Genomic DNA, 21,344 nt, shown 5'->3' on the forward strand with positions numbered 1-21,344 from the left:
ACCTCTGAAAGGCCGCATATTTTTGCATCTCTGTGCAAGGAAATGGGAGATGCAGATTTCTGTCAGAATCTGCAGATTATACAGTACAAATAAAATGTTCACGTTGTCTTCCCAACAGTTTCACTGACATCTACACTGAATGCCCAGGAAGCGTTCACTATGTCTTCTCTGGCGCTGATACACTCAAAAAAATGAATGAGGTGGATTGTTCAGTGTATATTAATTATTTATTTTCATTTTACTTAAAATATATGTTTTTGTTAAGTTAACATATGTTTTTCTAATCAAGTCTACGTAATTGTGTCTATTATTCAACGTACATAATACTAATGTGTTACTTGATCGCATAACATTTAAGTTAAGTCAATTAGGATCGATATACCTTGTATATCCACAAGGTGGCAGTAATGCAAAAACAGTTGTAATGAAACCGCGCAGAACAAGAAGGTTTCACGGCTTGTGCCTGCTCATGCGCAAGACTTCAAATTTAACTGAAAAAGGCTGTTTTGGCGCCAAGCTGCTGTTTCTTTGAGAGGTAAGACCACTTTTTTTCTTTGACTATGTTGTGTAGTATCTACATGTCCAGCATGGTTATTAGCTACAGGGGTTCATGGGGTTATTTTTCCATTTGCTTTCTTGGGATTCCTTTTCTGTAATCCGAGAGTCGGAAATATCGAATAGGATAGCAAGGATAGCATAAAGTGACATTTAAAATCCAAAAAGTCAAGGGCGAAAGCCACTGTGACACCATTGTTCTGCTCTATCAGTAATCTGTATTATGTAAAAATGGTCTGTAAATACAGCATGTTTCCTAGCGGAGTTATACATATCAATGTAGTTATAAATTACAGTTTGTGAAAGTACACACTTAATTTTTTTAATAAAATTATTCAAGACATATGAGTGGACAGACAATGGAGGTCGACAGACCTGGTGATAATTGCTTCTATAGAAAGTTAGCACATGGCAGTGTCAATCTCTTGCTTTTCTTCTGAGTAGTATTTTATTTAGTTGTAATTCAAACAATAATTTGCTTCTTGAAATTAAGTAATGAATTTCTTGTTTTACTTTATAAATCTCAGATCCTGCCTTTACCTGCTCCCTCCTATACTGATGTGGTGTATGTGGTACTGCTGAGCTTGTATGTGGTATGTGAACTGTTATACTTTTAAAAACAAAACTATTTTATAAGTTAAGTTTTCTTTTGTGACCCATCCCATGCCCCTGTTATTTCTCCTCCACATCTGAACCATGGTAAAGGTTGCAGTTCAAGGGCCTGAGGCATGAAATTCTTTTCAGATCAGCTGTGATCAATATTTTTTGAAACTTATAAATAAATATAATATAAATATAATAAAAGCTGTAATGGCTCCATTAGCATTTTGTGTAAATGTTTGTGTTAAAATTATAGCTTTAATGAGGTCTTACTACATTAGTTTTAGTTTGTATATGTGTACATATAGTATGTATATTTACAGTACAGTATGTTGTGTTTGTTGACATATTTTCAGGTGGAAGCAGAATATGTGAGGATTACTACTGCTGCACATGTTCCAAGGCTTTTTACACAACTTGACCAATACACTGACCAGCTCATAAAAGTCTTCAAGAAAAAAGGAGGCGTTGCAGGGAAGAAAATTAGACAAACTTTGGCCCCAGCCACACAGGTGCGTTATTCTGTTGGTAGCAAAATATTATGGCTAATAAGATCATTTTCAAATTTAAACAGCTAGTGTATGGTAGCTGCACAGTGCACTTACATTTATATTAAGCAAGACAGAGTTTGGTACTCAAAACGTTGGAAAACTTAAATTACCTAAACATATGTAAAATCTGATCCCTCGATTTAGGTTAAACCAGAAGTGAATGTTTTTATGTTATGTTTTGAATGCAAAGAAGATGATGTATTAGTTTGTCTATACTAGAGATGGACCGATCCGATATTACGTATCGGTATCGGTCCGATACTGACCCAAATTACTGGATCGGATATCGGAGAAAAATAAAAAATGTAATCCGATCCATTAAATATCACGAAAGCACCTCACAAAACTTGCAACACGCCGTAACTCACCTCAGAACGTTAGCACGTCGGAGCAGTATGCATCACGTGATAGAGCAGCTGTGGCATGCGGGACCTGTCGGTGGTCTGGATAGCATTTGGAGCTTCGCTAGCAACCCGGCATTTCATCTCCGACAAAGTTATCCCCGAGAGAAGTAAAGCAAGTGTGTAAGTCCATCTCTGAATGTTTGTAAAGCATTCCTGCGTTAAGCTTAACGAGCGACTGCCTCTCCTGCTGCTACTTCAATCATGAAACTGCTTAACGATCAGCTGATCGGCTTTTCTGTCGCGAGTCCGTGTCTCTTGTTTGTTTTTGGTCCACTTTGCACCAGAAAGAGGAAACCAGCGGCTGAACAACAGCAGCACGTTTAAGCTTGATAAGCTGTTGTTAGAATGTATTTAATATTAATTTCTACACCAGGATCTTTTTCTACGTAGCTGACGCTGGTAACTGTGCAGGGGCGGATCTAGTAAAGTTTAGCCAGGGGGGCCGATAGGGCATTAACAGGGAAAAGGGGGCACAAAGACATACTTTTCTTTCTTATTCTCATTTAAAATGTCGAGCTTTTAATAAATAATTATCTGACACCCAAAGTTTTAATTTGATGTAAAATGAATAGAAGTCAATTACTGTATATAGTAACTATTAAGTCTAATATATATATACCCTAGTAAGCTATAGTACTTTTTCCTTTGGGAAGGTACCATCTGTGCAGTCTGCAATTTTGTTGAAGAAAGATGTTGAATCTATTTAATATTTCTTGAAAAATAATTGATTTCTGTGCATTTTTTTTCACACTGCATCAAATTAAGGTTGATTACGTCGATTAAGCATCATGAGGTGGAGTGTGAGGGGTGGTTCCCTATTTTTTATTTATTTATTTTTGTTGTTGCTGGGAGTTGGAACCCTATTAGTTAGGTTGCTTAATATTTACGCTAAGTACTCTTTAAAATACCAGAATAGGGAGGATGGTGTAGGTTTAAGTTTATTAGATTGATCAGTATTGCTGAACTATGAAATATTTTTTTTGCATACAGGTATAACAGAATAGCTTTAGTGTAGTTGTTGTTTTAAACTTGAGTATGAACTTATACAAAATGCAGCAAGATATTTAAAAAACAGTTTTGTTGATTAAAAAAACACTATATCGGATTCATATCGGTATCGGCAGATATCCAAATTTATGATATCGGTATCGGACATAAAAAAGTGGTATCGTGCCATCTCTAGTCTATACCTCCATTATGGACATATATAATGTGGTGGAAACCCTGCCCAACAGGTTAACTATTCATGTCCATGTGATGATTACCGTAGTTGGTCTTGTGTACATGTCTATCTGTGCAGTGGATATGTCATTCATTTTGCGTATAATGTGAGTTTCTGTCATCCTAAAGTATATCTGTTTTCTCTTCCTGTATCTCTGCCACTCTCTACAGAAGGAAACTATTGAAAAGGGGAGGGAGTGTGTCCTCAGGGCACTACCTTTTTACCTGAATGAAGACCCAAGCATCCTCTTCAAAGAATAATTGGTTGGTAATTTTAGTTTAGTTTTTTATCTGTATTAAACCAAATTTTGAATAACTAATGTTGTTGCATGTTGTAATGTTGTTGTTGTTGTAATTTGCATGGAACCTGTTTAAATGTTTTGGGAAATCTTCTTGTATACCCAAACTATTTATATTTATCGTTGAATCTGTAGTCTAAAATAGTGGCGCACTGGGGTGCATGTTCCTAATATTGTGTTTACGTCATTAAAGGGTAGCTTTGGCCCTTTTTCTTTCTTTTTTTAAAACTGGATGCCATTTTTCTATGTTTTTGTGTCTAAGCTACAGCTGTTCAGAGGGAGCTGGAACAAATTACCCTTGCTATCTTTACCATCAAAAGAGCTGATGCCAGCACTCCTCCAGCCGATGTGGGTATAACCATCTCGGGTGTTCTGCATGACCTGGAAGACCTGGCCTCTGCATGTGCACTCCTAATGGGTGGGATATACAGTGGGGCAAAAAAGTATTTAGTCAGCCACCGATTGTGCAAGTTCCCCCACTGTCAGCAGACTCTTGACCAAGGTACAGTTGCTCAAGAATAAACTGAATGAATAAGCCAACCCTTAATTTGGATGATGAATGTTCTGTCAGATGGACAGAAGTTTTTCGGAGGCTGAATGGCAATAAAATGGTAATTTGTAAATGACAGATAACGGGAAAATTAAATTTAAGAGAAATTTAGAACATTTTGAAAAGTTTGTAAACTACTACAATTTGAGAGATTTTACTCTTGTGGGGGGCTAGTAAGAGACCATCAAAAGTATTGAGATTTAAAGGATTTAATTGAGAGATGATACTGCACCAGAAATGTTGAAGGGTGGTGTGTATATTAGCGTTTAAGGCATATTGTTATGAGGTGGAAATATGTTCATATTCAGTTTGTGTTACATTGTGTGCATTGTAAAGGTAATTGCAATACATACTAAGAATAAGAGTAAGTTAGGAATGCAGGATGAATGTATATTTTGCGGACTTTTAAAGACGAACAATTGTTTCCATGTTAAAATGTTTACATCTGAAGTTTTTTGCCCAAACACTGGTAAAATAAATGTTGACAGTGGCAAGTGTTAAATGGTTACTGCTGTGCTGTTGCAAAAAACTGAACGCTGACAAGCTGTTTTATTGTTAGATCATAATGTTGGCATGTTTTATTAAAGTTTTATTTGGGATGGTGATGTAATTTTCTTTGGTTGCTAATATCAGTGGACTATTTATTATTATTATTATTATTATTATCAATATTATTACATTAATTATTTTTTTTAATTGTGGCTGTTGAGGTGGACACTTCACTTTGCATTGTTAAAGGAAAGCACTTCATTGTCGTTGTGTTACTGGACTGACCCTAAGCAATCATTGCAAATAGCAACTGTGCTATCCATTTTAGACACTAAAAGAAAAAACACTCCACAGACCTTACTAGCATCACATGTGCATAACTCAAGTGTCATCTTATCAATGTGTTATGTGATCTTCAATGGGTTTTTTTTTTCTTCTATTTCTGGCAGATACAGACATTTAATTTAAAGTCTTGATGTTGCATCTGTCTACATACTGTTAATTACTAACCCTAATGAGCTGTTGTGTTTTATTTTGGACTGGGTTTACACAAATGCTCACTGAATGTGTTGGCAATAAAAGAAATTAAAAAAAATAAGTTGGATGTACTTAATTCATTTGTGTGGAACCTGTTGACAAAATAGATTTATGTAAAACTAATTAATAAAGCACAAGGTGGCTGAAAATATAATATTTGAATTAATCTAACTTAAATTTAACATTTTACTGCCAAAAATAAGAAATGTGTTGAAGTAACTAATCTAAACTATCTAACCTGTAAATATATCATCTATGTTCATACAACATAACTTGATTTAGTTCGTCTTAAATATGTCTTGTTAATCTTAAGTAGTTTTTTTAAATTAGATGAACTAAAGATTTTTGCTTTTAACTAACATTCAATTTCGTGGAACCTGTTGACAAAATAATTTTAATTAAAGTCAACGTTTCATTTTTTTGAGTGTAATTGGCGCATGTTTTGTGTCAGCGACATGACCGTTCAAACAGCAGTCGCTTTCTAAAACATCAGATACGTATCGGAGTCAGTACCACATACGAAAGTGACCCAGATCATTTGAACCAGAGTATTTGAAAATAACGGATTTGTGCCGTTCACACTGTCACACCATGATCGGATATGGGTCGCATAGGGTCAAAAAAGTCGGATTTGATGCGCTTTTGCCTGCAGTGTGAACGTAGCCAAAAAGGTTTGTAGCTGCATACTGACTCCTGAAACTACAACACATCACACTGACACACACATTACACTTCTTTGTCAAATAGTTCATTAGAGCCCTCCCAGGCCCATGCTGCCATCACACAAGTATTGGGGTCATTATTACTAGTTACATTACTTCTGTGTTACTCTATTACATGGCATGAGCTGCATCACCACATAATTACCAGTCAGCAAACTTCAGACTAACCAAAACTGTATAGTTATTCTGTATATCCAGATGTGTATCTGATACATACACAGTATATTTCTTTCTACATGACTGTTACTCAAATAACAACCTTCTCCTCAGCTGATCATTCACACACACACAGTCATAACTTTTTTCTACGGCTAAGCGTTTTCTATGATTTGCACTCTCACACTCTGATCAGGAACAACTCAGGGTTCATCCTAAGAAGAAAATACTTGTCCAAGGATACTTTGGCACGCAGACTACAGGAGCCAGTGATCGATCACCTGACTTTCCAGTTGGTAAATGAGCCTCTCTACCAACAGAGCCACTAATTAGCAATAACCATGAACCACCCACAGAAAATATAAAGAGCTCTGAGATGGTGGCAGCGAATGACAACAATAGTAAAAATGTAATACTTGTAATCTGCTAGTCTCAAAGAAGTCCACTATCACAGGATTAAATGTCTACAGGTCTGTCTCCCTGACGTCTGTGGTCATGAAGTCCTTTGAGAGACTCATGTTGAGACACCTGAAGGACATCAGAGCCGGTGCTGGACATCCTGCAGGTTCACTACTGAGCAAACCAGTCAGCTGAGGATGCATCAGTATGGGACTGCACTTCATCCTGCATCACCTCAACCAACCTGGGACATACACCAGGATGTTCATGGCTCAGTTTACTGACCCGTCTCCAGACACAGATCCTCAGCACCAAGAACACAAAGAACCAGGCAAGCTCTACCCAGAAAGAAAAAATAAATACAGGTCATTTAAAAGTGAACTGCTCATTTCTTTTCATTCTAGAAATTGCAATGTTCTTTGTTTCGTCAGTCCGATTGTTCACCCCCCCCCCCCCCCCCCCCCCCCGGCATGTATTTATCTGCAATATTAAATTGTAGTTTTTAAATAAAACATTTTCTGGACACCTAAAGGAGAGTGTGGTGGCTGCAGTCAAGAGAAACAAGCATGTCAGCATCCTGAAGTTTGCCCTGTGCTTTGATGCAAAGTTTTTGTCCTGCTAAAAATAAGACACAATCATGAAGTAGACATTAATTATTATTACGGTCTAACCTAAAATCAGCAGCTCAGAGCTTTACTGGCCCACGTACATAATGTATACTTCATTGATCCCCGTGGGAAAATTTGACCCAGTCACTCAGTGAAGCAGTGGGCAGCCACTGGGCAGGGCAGTGTGTAGGGATGGTAATTTACTCAGGGTCAGGCTGTTCAGGGGAATCCAACCCCTGACCTTTCGATCATGGGGCCACTAATCTACCTACTGAGCTATCCCATATTTATTTACTTGTGAAATGTTTTTAAATACTAACACAATTTAATTGAGACGATATTTTATATTGTTTCACTTTCAAATCTGAAAAATGTTACAAAAGCTTTGAAATTAATCTGATCTACACCTCGTGCCCTGTAAAATAGGACGGCTGCAGTCCGCCTGCTTTATAATTTAAAAGTTAACAGTTATGTGTGGATAATTTTAATATAGTTGAATTGTTTGAAATACTCGTTGAACCGTTGCGGCCCTACTCTGGAGTTAAATTCAACATCACTCTTTAACGCATTACTGACAAAACTGCTGTAAGTTGTGGCATCTGTAGGTGCCGCCAGAAATGCCAGTAACCGAGTCACTCTTAAACCAAACGCTACTTTCCTTTGTTACAAACAGGATTTAAAAAAACAGCAGGTTTAAAACATGTTTGACCTTATAACAACTAAATGTAACCTGCACACACGACAGCAAACAGAAAAGTCGAGTAAAACGGTAGATACTTTTCAGCAGCCATCGCAGTCGTAACAGGAAATCAGCTTTGACAAACACTTCCACATTCGTGGTGTGACGCGTTTATGCTTCGGAGGTTTGACTGTACTCTCGCCATCCGACAGCTGTGTCAAGAAGTTTTATTTTACTTCTTTACAAGCTAAAGCCATTCACTGATCAGCAGCAGAGCGGTGCAATGCTACCTTTGTTGTGGGTAAAAACACCTCTGCAGGCTCTTCATTAATAGAGCTTGGTCACTGCTGTGTCCACAGATTATTTAGCAAGTCCTAAATACACCACAGTGGGAATACAGATTAAAAGATTTAGCTTAATGAATGTTAAATTCACTGCCTCCATCTCGGATTTTTCAATCTTTGTTCGTGAGGCTGCCCCGACCATCCTACATGAGGAAGCGATCTAACTGAAAATTCTTACTGAGCCCTCCTCCTCCGCCTCCTCTTCTTCTTCGTCTTTTTCTATGGGTTGGTCGGCCAAAAGTTCATTTTTGTGTTAGGTGTTCATATACAATTCAGTTTTATTTATATGACACAAAATCACAACAAGACTTGCCTCAAGGCATTTTATATTGTAAGGTAGATGCTATAATAATTAATTTGTTTCTCATATCACTTCCTGTTTTATTTTGGTATTCTTTTGTCCCTCGTGTCTTGTATTTATTTGTACTTTCTTTCATTTTTAGCCTAAATTAATTCCACCTAGCAACCTGCATTTCCCCCTATTAGCTCTTTTTTTTTCGTATAGTTTCCGTTTCGTTTTGTCACTTGTCATGAAGTCTGTGAACTTCCCCTCATATGTTCCAGGCTAATTTTTGCATTTGTCAGACTGCAACTGCACATTGAGCACAACAAAACGTTTCTCTAAAACAACATTTTTCAATTCTGTGATAAGTTGAAGCATTTGTAGAAATCCTCATTCTGAAATCTCTTCCAGTGCAGCAGGATGTACATTTTAATTTTTCAAAACAAAAGCACAACCTGCTCACCCATCAGCTAAGTCCTTGAAAACACTGCTCAAATCCTGGCTAACTCCTCTTTAAGGCTCTTGCTGAAGAACAGATGGTTGCATAACTGATGTCAACAGGTTCTAAGCATTTTGCACAAATAACAGAGAGCAAGGTTGGGACTATGCAGGTTTGTATGATCACATAACACAGGCACACCACATCACTGCCAACAGTGTTTCAGGACAAAAACACAAACTATTTACATGTCAAGCTTCATCTCCATTCATTCTTTATTCTCTTCAGCACCGTTTGTTACAGTAGTTTTATGTCACTACAGTTTAGACTCTGTGAAATTCAGTTTCCAGTAGCAAAACACAGACAGACATTTGCATAGTAAAGAAGTAAGAATACAAATCAAGACATTATGGATATAAGCATAAATATAGCATAGACTTCAGTCTCCTGAGGAAATACAGTCTGCTTTGGCCTTTTTATTCAGGTGCTACATGTTGTATGACCACTCCAGTTTGTTGTCACCCACAGCCTGAGGTACTTGTTGACAACCGCCACCTCCGCTCCCTCTATTTGAATTGGCAGTGGACCTTCTCTGGACCTCCTGAAGTCCATAACCAGTTTCTTGGTATTTGAGGTGTTGAGTTGTAGGTGGTTTGTGTGACTCCATGTGACAAAGTTCCTCACCAGACTTCTGTACTCCTCTTCCTGATCATCCCAGATACACCCCATGATGGCTATGTCATCCGCAAACTTCTGAATATGACATGATTCAGAGTTACAGCAGATGTTAGAGGTGTGCAGGGTGAAGAGGAGAGGGGACAACACAGTTCCCTGTGGTGCTGCTGACCACGGTGTCAGACGTGATGTCCTTCAGCCTGACGTAGTGTGGTCGTTCAGTGAGGTAGTTGGAGATCAGAACCATGGACAGCAACCACAGTGAGCGTTCAGGGGACAAGACACATTTATCAAACCCTACTTTGGGTAAGCTCCATATTTTTATTCTTGGACCCAGTGGAGGATATTATATACACTGCATATTGTCAGTGCCATAACTTATATGTTATATTACTAAGATGAACAAATTTACATTATATAAGCATGTAAATATGTCTTCTATAAACTAATTAAAAATATGACAAAAGTATCTTGTTTGACTGAAACTGGTGGCAGCAGTATTCTGATTAGGCCAAGATAAGTGCACCACCTGGACGGAGTAGCCATGGAGTAGACAAGCAACAATTTTAGATTACACTAACAATACCTTCATTTCCTTTATGGGTAATTATCTTTATATTATTAGAAAAAAATCATACATTTGAATGTTTTTTACTTTGCATGGCCTCAAGGACCCGTGTGATTCTTGAGTTTGAGTCTATTTCAGTGAAAAGAAAAACTCCATAAATATATCTTCAGCAGCTGTACCTGCAGCTTCATGAAGAGATTATTTTTAATAAACCAAAGCAGATTCTCACAGTTTTCTTACCTTCACATCTGAGACCACAAAGAACTTGTGAGTGTTTCTGTGAAAAACAAGATGGACGACCACAAAGTTGCCATCATCTGTTCGACACTTCACCACAGACCAGAAGTCAACCATGTTCTCACAGCATGAACACTATTATTAGACAAACCACCTTCCAGCAGATTCAGAATAAGGTTTGAGGAAATAATGTAAATGTTGGTGCGAAGTGAATATGCGCCTGAGTCTAAAGGGTGTATTTATAAAATAAAATAAAATGGTGAAAAATATTTGAATAAGTTCTTGTTGTAATTCATCATTAACTTTGAATGAACTGATAGTTTGTGTGCAGAGTTTCCAGATGATATCTCCATGTTCCTTCCTGTGTTTAAATGAGCAGCTCTGTGTTGAAACAGCTGCAGCTGAAGTGTTTCTTTCTATCAGAAACAGGATGCTGGACGACTGCAGAGCTGTTAGCTTCAGTTAACCACAGACCACAAACACACAGTCCAGCTCACAGGGAACAACACTCAGTAAGTACAGAGTTAAACACACATGTTGATGGTAAACACACGTGACTGTGATAATCAAACTGTAATGTTTTACTGTTGCAACAATCCACATTTATACATTGCTGATCATCCCCCACATGCTCCGTAATGTCCTCATAATCCATTTTACTGAAGTCAGCAACAATCTTCATGAAGCTAAATATGATTCTACTTCCATATCAATCTCAGTTTGAGACATTACAAAAGGAAAAGGTGAGAAAATGTGTTCATAAAGGTTCACAATATAAAGATCCACCAAACTTGAATTCAGCCTGATTTGTTTTTCATGTTTTCATGTTTTCTCCTCCATCATCAGTTATCAGGAGAGCAGACAGTCAAGAATTCAAACAGTGTCAGGATTCGTTGCGTGTTGGGCAAAAGGTGAAGCCAAACTCAGCACTGCAGCGAAAAGAAGTTAACTTAAACAAACGTAAACTTTATTGCTTTAATCCACAAAAATACTGAAAGTCAGGTGTAAATAGTCTAAATAATAAATACTCAGTTTGGAAACACGGGTGGAACAAATCAAGAAACAACAAGATCGAGGAACGCAAAGTGCACAGGACTATCACAATAAAACAGGAAATATAAATCACTTATAAGCCCAACGACCCAGGACCATGACACACTCTCACTGACATAATCTGCCTTCATAAAATAAACATATCAGTATCTGCACTTTTATTGGTCATACTTGTCCTGTATTTACTTGGTATCGGGTAGTTTCAAGTTTTCTAGCATTGCACAATACTACTAAAGATTTACTCGATTATGAAATATCATAGCCGAAAGCAGAACTTCTATGAGGAAGCTGCGGCCGTGCAGAAAGGAGAAGTTAGAAGCAACCTGGCTTTAAAGCTCTGTGGCTTATAAGAGCTCCGTCATGAGTTTAACTTGTAAACCAAAAGTCTACATTTAGTGATGCACTGTACATTTTGCTCATAAGTTAAATTAAAGCTGCAAATATTTTCTCCAGAGTAAATTATTGCTGCTGATTATAAAGGGCTTATTAAAAAAATCACTTGCAGTTCCTGACCTTGCTCCCTGTCATTTGTGCAAAATGTATGGGAACCTGTCGACATTAACTTTACAACAGTTTGTTTTTCAGACAGTTTATTATCAAGTAATCGTGGCAGCAACATTTTAAATGTTTAGTGAGCTAAAGGAAAAAAGGGGTGTTCACTTTGGATCTGAGCAATGCTGGCAAAGACTCTACAGAGAGCAAGGTTAGAGAGATGAAGATTTAATGGGTGAGCAGTTTGTCTGTGGCATCCAAGTTTTTGTTTTTATCTTTATTGGCTCGGACAGTAAAGTAGAGGGAACATCTGCAGGAAACACCCCAGCCACAATTTAAACCCAGGCTGCCGCAGCAGGGACTCTGGCTCTTGGAGCATGGGTCACATCCTCAGCCAGGAGATCTATAACCAATTCAAACTTCCAATTCAAGCAAGGGAGCTGCTCACTCATCACTTCCATGTTTAGTTGTTATAACTTATTAGCTCGACCAACAACGAGTTCATCAGAACGTGAAAAACTGAGCGTCTGATACTCAAGATGCTTTCAACCCCCCACTAAATGTGTCCCCCAGTGCCTACAGCTTCATAGAAAATAACTGAATGCAAACCTAGGTATTCATGTTAATTCTGTCTTATTTTTATATCACTAATTAACAACAGCAGCCAACTCTAGGCATCTGTATATAGTAGATAAGCCAAAGGAAAACCACAACCATTAGGCAATCCCTGTGAGCAGCAGTTAGTGCCCGTGGGAAGAAAGAACTCGTTTTCAACAGGAAGAAAACAGCAGCAGCTTTATAGATCATATAAAATGTGATTGTTAATTGTTTTTGGGATGACCCACGTCTGTTTCAGCCTCACATTCGAGTCCTGAGTTGTGTGGTGGCGGCAGTTTGTGAAGGTAAGTGTTTCCAGAGGCCCCAGTTTAATGTTACCAGCAGTGAACTGATGTGACAGGAGCCCCATCTTAAAGGCTTAGATGGCTTTTTTAGTGGCCTGTCATACTAAACATCTGTGGTGACAAGTTTAGTTTAGGTCACCTTCTCATGTGTTTGCAGAGCTCATCTCTTTTATTTCCTGCTGTTAAATTGAGGACAGTGTGCTGCCTCAACGTGAGACAAAGCTAAGCAAACCCACTCAGCACTTGTTCTGTTACTCTGCAGTTTGAAGACAAACTGTTTTTGAATATTGTTTGAACATCAGCTCCGACCCCTTTGTGGCTTCACATCCTGTTTACAGCTACGCAGGCTAACGATGGATGGAAGCAGACTTTAAATGTGATTCGAGACCATTTCAAAGTGCACTGACAGATTTAACAGGAGGAGCTCAGAGCTGGATCAGGAAACATGACCAGTGTGAGTCATGTTCATGAGGTTTAGTGAAACGCTTCATGTCAGCTGAGAAGTCACTTTTTTAGTGTTTTTGTTTAGAAAAAAATTAACAAACATCAACATCTTTTCTCTTTTTTACCATGTGAGCTGGTGCTGTCTGGTTTTTGGGTGATATAAAAATAAATATGTAAATTAAACTCTTTGCTCTCAAACGTGCACATCCTGTACTGAAGGGTTTTTCTGTGCAGTTTTCAGCCACTCATCGCTTTTTTGAGTCTGTGGTTATTCAGTTTTTTTCTGTATTGAAGAGAGATGTGTATCAGTTAGCCACAACCAACAAGTCAAGTTTTCCATTTAATGTCTTTTTGAACCCTTGAGAGATAAACATTTATACAAATATTTATTAGTCCTTCAGAGAAATTACATCACTGCTGCAGGAGACGACAAACATGAATACAATATAAATAACAGTAAAAGTTATCAAAGATATCACATGAACATATTTATATTATTTATCATTGCTGATTTTGTAACAAACACAGTTAAAGCACCAGTTATAAATAGGATGTGATATTTAGGCCACATAATTTAGCCAAAACGATGAAACATGATTCCTTATAGTCATTCGTTATGAGGAAACAAAAGAATGACATGTAGTTACTTAGAGACGCTACTGCACTGCTGCTCCATACGTCCTCTGGTCTGAGGTGCTGGGGGGACCAGTTAGAGACCAGCAGGTGGACATGAGTGGTTGGACTGGTGGACCAGTAAAGAGTAGATGGCGTCTGTCTCTGGTTTAAACTCTGAACACAAACACAGTTCAAACAACATTACAGTATTGTTTTTGACAGAGATTAGACTTACTGAGTCTCAGTGAAGATGTGGTTTGCTCGGCTCTGTACAAAGTTAAAGAGCAGCTGTACCTTTGGGACTACTTGATCTGAAGTCGCCTGTTCTCACTTCTGAGTAGATTGTAGTTGAATCGCTCTCTGTAAAGAAAAATGCAGAAATTAAGAATTTACACACATTACATTACTGTTATTTTCTACACTGCAGCTATGGCAAAATATTTGTCCTGTTCTTCATGAAGAGATTAAGTAAAAATCTTTTTATGGCTGCATAGTTTCTTCCCCCCTTCTCAGCAGCTCTTCTGTGAAACGCAGTAACCACACAGAACCTTGGGGGGATGTTTGTATAAAAATGAGGGCAGACGACCACAAAGCTGCCGTCTTCTTTCAGGCTGACATATTTCACCACAGAGCAAAAAGCAAACTTGTTCTGACAACATGAACACTGTTACTGCCTGTTCTGGAATCAGCAAGAGGAAGTAGCTTGTGTGGTTTTTAAACAGAATTTAAAAAAGTCAGTACTGACTCATTGGTGTGTTCAGTTTCTTTATGCCCTCCTGAAACACCCGAGTCCCACAGTTGATCTGTCAAATCCTTTATTTTAAACATGTACTGTAGCCTCTCATGATTTACTCTCCATCTTGCTTGCACAAACACTCAGAACAAAGTTAAAAAAATTTAAAATGATTAAAAGAGCTTTAAAATATATTTAGAAATGCCTCTTAATTATAAGTACAAGTGCTTGAATAGGATACAGAATTCATTCAATGACTGGCAATCAAAAACACATTGTTCATCTGGAATTCCAAGTTCAACCAACAGATAGACTCTGTTCATCGCTGCAGTGGTGTTGTAGGAGGTTGAAAGCGTGATCACGTGCTATGAGCCTCTTTTGTTAAGAAGGAGATGTCACCAGGCTGACAATCAACAGGGGTAGATAGTGCTTGACATCAACTGGTTGTCAATCAATGATTAACTCAAGTGATTTAAATCAAATAACTTAAAAAACTTAATTAAAAAAATTATGCTGGACATCTGAAACTCAGTTTGTATGGCCCTCGTGTGCTTCCATGCATTCCTAACAATGTCAGGGCCCTAATGAAACTGCAGATTCTGTCCTGGGAGATCTGGTTCAGGACGTCACTTAAGATCTAGACAGTCTGAGATGCAACTATGAAGCATCAGATGGACTGAAAAATAACATCCCAGAGATGTTCTCTTGGATTTATGTCAGTTGAGCCTCAGGGCCAATCAATAGTATCAGTTCCTTAACCCTGCATACTCTCACCACAGGGCATTCCTAGGAGGAACCTAGGACCCACTGCAGTAGCATAAAATCTGACAATAGACATTCACACCAGTGGCCTGCTGGAAGCAGACTTTTTTTAATAGCAGGTTGTTCCTAGTGACAGCGGATAGCAATGAGCTTTTCTACACACTGTGCCTTATTTACAGCTCAACTCAGTTCCAAGAATTTGTCTGGATGGAGCTCCACTGTCTTTGCAGACAGTTCTGCAGCCCTGTGGCCATGATCACATGAGGCTGTGCCCTCAGCCATCTTGCCCCACCTTTGTCTCTTACAGCTGAGCCACAAACCACAGCCCATGGCCACAGGAGTATCTTGGATGTTATTTACCTGCCAGTTTATTAGTATTAGCAATAGTTATTATACCACTTATTTGCTGAAATAAGATTTTATGTATCAAATCATATGAGGTTTATAAAATATCTAGGCTAATGCAGAGCATTAATGGTCTCGGGGAGTGGACACTGAAAGAGTTTTACAGGCAGAGGTTAATTAATTGCCCCTTTCCTCTGCTTTCCAACAAAACTGTGACTACAGCTCCTGCTAGCTGTGACCTCCAAGTCACCCATTTGAGCTGCTAAACCAAATCCTTAGTGTCTGGCTATAAAATCAAACCATGATGGAGATGAAGAAACGCAGTTTTACCTCTCATCTTCATTTCACTCTGTTTCTCTTTGACCATAATTTGTCCATAACTGACATCTTCTGCAGCTCGATCATTCTCTGCAAAACACAAAACGCACAGAGGTCATCACTGAGATGGAATTATAAATACTGATATCCCATAAATGTAAAGCAGTACAGTTATACAGTACAGTACAATACATATGTATATATATCTAAAAAGTTGATTCTGTTCATCTGGACGTAACGTTTTCAGCATTTTCATTTCGTCACTCATCCAAGAGGTCAGTTCCTTGATCATTAATATGCAAATTGTGATGACCATTGATCAACAACCACTGATCATTAATCAAAGACTCAAGGGGGAGTCTCTTAGCCTCCATTAACACTGTGAGGAGCTTTGGAGTCATTTTTGACCAGGATATGTCCTTCAACGCACATATTAAACAAATATGTAAGACTGCTTTCCTCTATTTGTGCAACATCTCTAAAGTTAGAAATATCCTGTCTCAGAGTGATGCTGAAAAACTAGTTCATGCATTTATTACTTCCAGGCTGGACTACTGTAATTCATGATGCATTGAGTTTTTCCTTTCCAGTCACCTTTCTCACTCACTATGTATTAAGATAAGATACCTTTATTAGTCCCACGCGTGGGAAATTTGTTGTTAAGGCTGTCGACCTTTGCCAGCGCGATCTTACCCTTCTGACCATACATACATTAAACAAACATCACATGGGGAAGACAGGTCGGAGAGGTATAACAATGGAAAATGCACCACACGAGGAAAGACAAGAAGAAAAAATAACTCCCCCAGACTGAGCTCCAACAGGGAGATCAGTTTGAGAACAGAGAAAAAAAAACACCTCAGCACATGAATCATCACATCTCACAACATACAAGATAAGCTTCGAAGGTGTTTGGAGGGGGTGGGGGGTGGGTGGGGGGGGGTGAGTGTAGGTTTGTGTGAGTGTGTTCCGTGTTCAAACGAGAGAAAGTGTCCCTTCACCCGATTAGGCAAAAGTCAACAGTCTTCGGTCGACGCGGGTGGCCTTGAATGAGGAAGGAGAAAGTCACATGAAATGAAGATGGTAGCTATTTTGGTTAGTGCGAACAAACTGCTTCCAATTTTACAGTTGTCTCATGTCACTCCGTCACTGGTCACAAGTCTCTCGTTGGAGAGCTGTGAGCCTCTTCACAATGTTATCCATTTTGCTCATAGGGCATAAGTGTTCACGATAGTTGTGAGCCTCTCCGAGATGTTGTCAGTTGCTGTCAGATGTCAGATGTTGTCAGTCGGTCTCAGTACTCACAGCAGCCGAGATGTCATCTGTGCTGCACCTGATGAGCCTATTCTGAGAAGCCACAGCTCACTCCACTGTTCCAATCAACATAGCAGGCAGCCTTGTGAGGGTTTGAACAGCCGTTTCTCCTTTCTTTATCCTTCGATAAGCCAGGGCCAAGCCAGCGCCGATCAGCAAGAACCCTGTTATCATGGTTTCGAAAAGGTGTCTTCAATGTTTTGTCACGGGCTCTTCCGAACCGAGGCTTCTTGTCGAGGGTGTCAATTGCATTCAGGGACCAGTTGATCAAATCCATAATTCTTTAGGTTTTTAGAGAACAAGTCTGGGAGACTCTCTTAGGGTTAGAGAATAAGCGAGACTATACAAAGACATGAGAAGCCAAGCAGAAAAGATAAGGGAGAGGGAGAACAGAGAAGGAGAAAGTGCGACGGCCTCCGTCAAGAGCCAAGAGGATCTCTCTGCTTTGAATCATATCTGTTATTAATCTTAATCTTAAACAAATAACCTTAGCTTATAAATTTGACCTGCTTAAAATCTCTTGGTGAAAATTCTGGTGTAAAACAGCTGTTTTCAAAGAAGGAAATTAATCCACAGACATAAACATGGAAACATTTTTTAAATTTCTAAAATTCATGTGGTTAATGAGATTAAGTTTCATGGAAACAGCTAATTATCTAGATGTATCCACTTTTGAAAGATTGTTTCTGCTTTTTGCTCCAGTGTAACCACAATCAAAAATAATTTCCACCAAACTAAAACCAAGTCAAACTCTTACAACATCTAAGCTTTTTGTAATCATGAGGAGATAAATTCCAAAAATTTTCCTGCTCTTTTCAACTTTTACTAAAGCTCTTGTAGAGAAATTATATGTGCTGCATATTTTGGCAGTTGTCACAAAGCTGGGGTCTAATTGGATAGAGAGAGACATAATTCACAATGGGAAACATAAATTGCATAATAATAAATAAAATGTTGCACATTTTTTGAACGGTCTATTGATAGAATCTAGAATTGTGCCAAGTTGGGTAAAATTACAGTTTCAGTGCTGTCTGCTGAGTTTCATCTCAGCCAATTGGATTCCCATAACTGAATCTCAGGACTGCATTTGTGGTTTTGGAGCATTTTTAATGCAATTATCTTACAGATAATACAACTCCTGTGTGGATAAGAGTACTCGAGAAGTTTGTGCTCCAGTTTTGACCAATGAAAATCCAACATTGTGTTTGGATGCTACTTAACAGTAATTAGCATGATTCTGTGACTGTGTTATGCTCCAATAAAGTCTGCAGATACAAAAAAGCTATGGCTTTCATAGTAGCTGATGAACAAGACAATTCATCCTGCTATTCAAATTTGGTTACTCCTGGTTTATAAAAAACAAAACAAAGATTCCTCTGAATGGTTGTTTCCCTTTTTTTAATCTTTTGCGATTTTTCTTTTCCAAATAACTTGTCACATTGTTAAAGTGTCGCTACAAAAATGGAAAACTGAAAAACGTTTCATTATTCATAGATTTATAATTTGAGTTTAGATTTCTTAAAGACTGTACAGCTAAAAAACAAATGTAATCCCAATAAAATAAAATCACACATGTAAAATCTGCAACATTCAGACGTCTGAGTCGCACCTTCAGGTTTCCTGTTAACACATCGTCTCACCAGCAGAACCAGTAACACCAGTAGAACCACAACACAGACTGATCCAACACATGACAACACAGGGACAAGATAAGAACCAGGGTTAGAGGTTAGAGGTGGAGGTGTGGATGTAGGTGGAGGTGTGGTTGGGGGTTTGTCTAAAATAAAGCAAACACAGTCATTAAGTTGTCGTCACATTGTGAATGTTGAAAGCTGCAGAAACACAGACAGGTGAGTGTGTCACCTGTGACAGTGATCCAGCTGGATGGAGACTCTCCATGACCGCTGATGTCACACTTGTAGAGGCCTTCATCAGACCTGGAAACATGCTGGATGGTCATGTGACCTGTAGGCTGCTTCCTGATGAGGGAGCCATCTTTATAGAAAGCAGCTGGGAGGTTGGAGGGAGTGGTCTCTGTTTTACAGAGCAGAGTGACGTCATCTCCCTCCATCACAGGGAGGACAGGACTCTGCAGGATCACTGATCCACCTCAACACAGAGACAAACTACAGCATTTCATCCATTTACACACAGCTTCATCAACACTAACTCCACACACTCAGCTTACCAGCGACTGTCAGGTTAACCATGTTACTGATGGGGCCCTCTCTGGACTCACACCAGTAAACTCCACTGTCCCATGGGTCGATGTAACTGATGTTACAGGAAGAATTAGTTGAACCAGCTGGTTTTCCCCACCCATCTCCACACTGAGTCCTCTGTCGCGTGCTTGTGTTTCTCCTCAGAGTCCATCCAGCAGAGCTGTCGTCCTCCTCACAGCTCAGAGACACAAAGTCTCCTCTAAAGAACTGAGAGCTGCTGGGACTCACAGTCAGATGAGCTGTGAGGGTTACAATGAAAAAAAGAAGAAGATCTGTTTACTTTACATTCTAAACCCAATCAGGTCATATCAGTGAGCATTTCTCAGGTTTAAACTGTGACAGAAGAAGCTTACTGACCTTGGTTTGTTGTGCAGCTCAGCAGTGAGATCAGAACTAAAGAGAAATGACACTCAGGTTGATTTGAGGTGAACATAAAGAACAACTCCCAAAAAGTTTCCTCAACCTTATACGTATTTTTTGGACCTGATTTGAAGAATTCAAAGATTTCAAACAAACACAGAGATTCTACTTACAGAGCAGACACAGCACAGATGTTTCCTTCATCGTCCTTCTCACTCATTTGAGCTTTTTTTCATTTCTGTCACTGACACCAAGTAAAGCCCGCCCTCTTCCTCTGAGCACCAGCTTTCTATTGGTTCAAACACAGTGAGGGGGGACTATAAATATTCAATTTCTAAAATCATCAAATGACTTAAAAAAAACAAACTATATGCACACAGCAGGGATTTTTTTTCTTAATTCGCATTTTTTCTGAATTAAGACATTTGTCAGTTCTTTTCATATATGAAAAGAAATATGGCAAAAAATGTCCTCTGCTCTCAGTGATCTGTAGTTTGGTTAATGAACAAATCCATGTCCAGGGACGCTGCTGTTATGGAGCTGAACTGGAACCATTCAGACACTGAGGCCCTCTGAACACATTTTAATTACAGCTGTGCAGAGACACACTGATGACTGACTGGAACACTATGATTCACATTTACATTAACACCATCCTCACACATGTTTATATGTGGCCACTAGAGGGAGATGTTGGACTTTAAACACTAACATGGATACAAGCAGATCATCAGTGATGCTTCCAGAGTTTGATATTAACATGCTGAACTCATAAAATAAGGTTTCATAATGAAAAATACTGTTGGGACTTTGTGGGGGTTCAGATGTCTCCTGATTATGCTGTAAGCACATTAAAATAAACTTTTTAATTCCAGTTGACATATTTAAACATATATAATAACATAAACATATTTTTTAATGATTTTTTAATGAAAAAAAAAACTATTTTCTGCTTAAAAACTGTATTTTAAGATTGTTAATTTATGGAATAAACTCAAAAGACAACCTTAAAAGATGCAGGGTACCTATTAGCAACATAGTGACAGTCGTTTTTTTAGTTGTTTAGTCGACAGTCGTTCTATTGTAAAAGTAAAGATTTGTGAATTTTTTTTCAAGACTTTTATTGTGAAACATTTGTAAAATAAATTTGTGATCAAACTTTAGCTGTTGTCTGCATAAGGGAATATGGTAGCTTCAGGGCTGATATTAACATCTAACAACTAGTTACTGATTTACACATTATTTCACCAAAGCAGAAAAAAACTCTAAAAGAAAGAATATGGGAGAGATGGGTTGATATGCCCTACATTTTTAAAGAATAATACTAATAAAAACACATAAAATCATGTGGTTAGACTAACATGTTGAGAGAACAAACAGGAGACCTTGTTTTTGAAAGCTGGAATCAGGACAATGGCAAAATATTGATAAAGGTGGAATCAGTTTTTATCCTGACACCCAGACACCT

The 21,344-nt window shown here is 38.5% G+C and overlaps 2 protein-coding genes and 1 long non-coding RNA gene across 3 annotated transcripts in view; 1 reads left to right on the plus strand and 2 right to left on the minus strand.

The window, feature by feature from the left end:
• Positions 1-599: 599 nt before the first annotated feature.
• Positions 600-1,667, plus strand: LOC147334106 (uncharacterized). The gene is made up of 2 exons (XR_015128470.1): positions 600-1,148; positions 1,512-1,667. It is a non-coding gene; the product is annotated as an uncharacterized LOC147334106 (long non-coding RNA).
• Positions 1,668-13,568: 11,901 nt separating this feature from the next.
• Positions 13,569-21,344, minus strand: part of LOC147334107 (Fc receptor-like protein 1) — a 171,780-nt gene continuing 164,004 nt past the window's right edge. The window contains exons 5-7 of the mRNA XM_086286618.1: positions 15,993-16,070; positions 14,117-14,182; positions 13,569-13,996 (exon numbers count right to left, since the gene is read on the minus strand). Coding sequence (XP_086142744.1) covers positions 13,917-13,996; positions 14,117-14,182; positions 15,993-16,070 — 224 coding nt within the window. The 3' untranslated portion in view covers positions 13,569-13,916. The remainder of the gene's footprint in view (positions 13,997-14,116; positions 14,183-15,992; positions 16,071-21,344) is intronic.
• Positions 18,543-20,080, minus strand: LOC147334108 (Fc receptor-like protein 5). The gene is made up of 6 exons (XM_086287742.1): positions 20,050-20,080; positions 19,874-19,909; positions 19,483-19,755; positions 19,158-19,403; positions 18,904-19,071; positions 18,543-18,559 (listed from the first exon to the last, which is right to left on the minus strand). The coding sequence occupies exons 1-6, from the start codon at positions 20,078-20,080 to the stop codon at positions 18,543-18,545; spliced, it is 771 nt and encodes a 256-aa protein (XP_086143868.1).

Source organism: Aulonocara sp. 'chitande type north' Nkhata Bay, linkage group LG3 (assembly GCF_057382095.1).
Source record: "Aulonocara sp. 'chitande type north' Nkhata Bay isolate Kocher_YH1m ecotype deep benthic linkage group LG3, A_spYH_male_GT1.1, whole genome shotgun sequence".
In the NCBI taxonomy this organism is placed as follows: domain Eukaryota; kingdom Metazoa; phylum Chordata; class Actinopteri; order Cichliformes; family Cichlidae; genus Aulonocara; species Aulonocara sp. 'chitande type north' Nkhata Bay.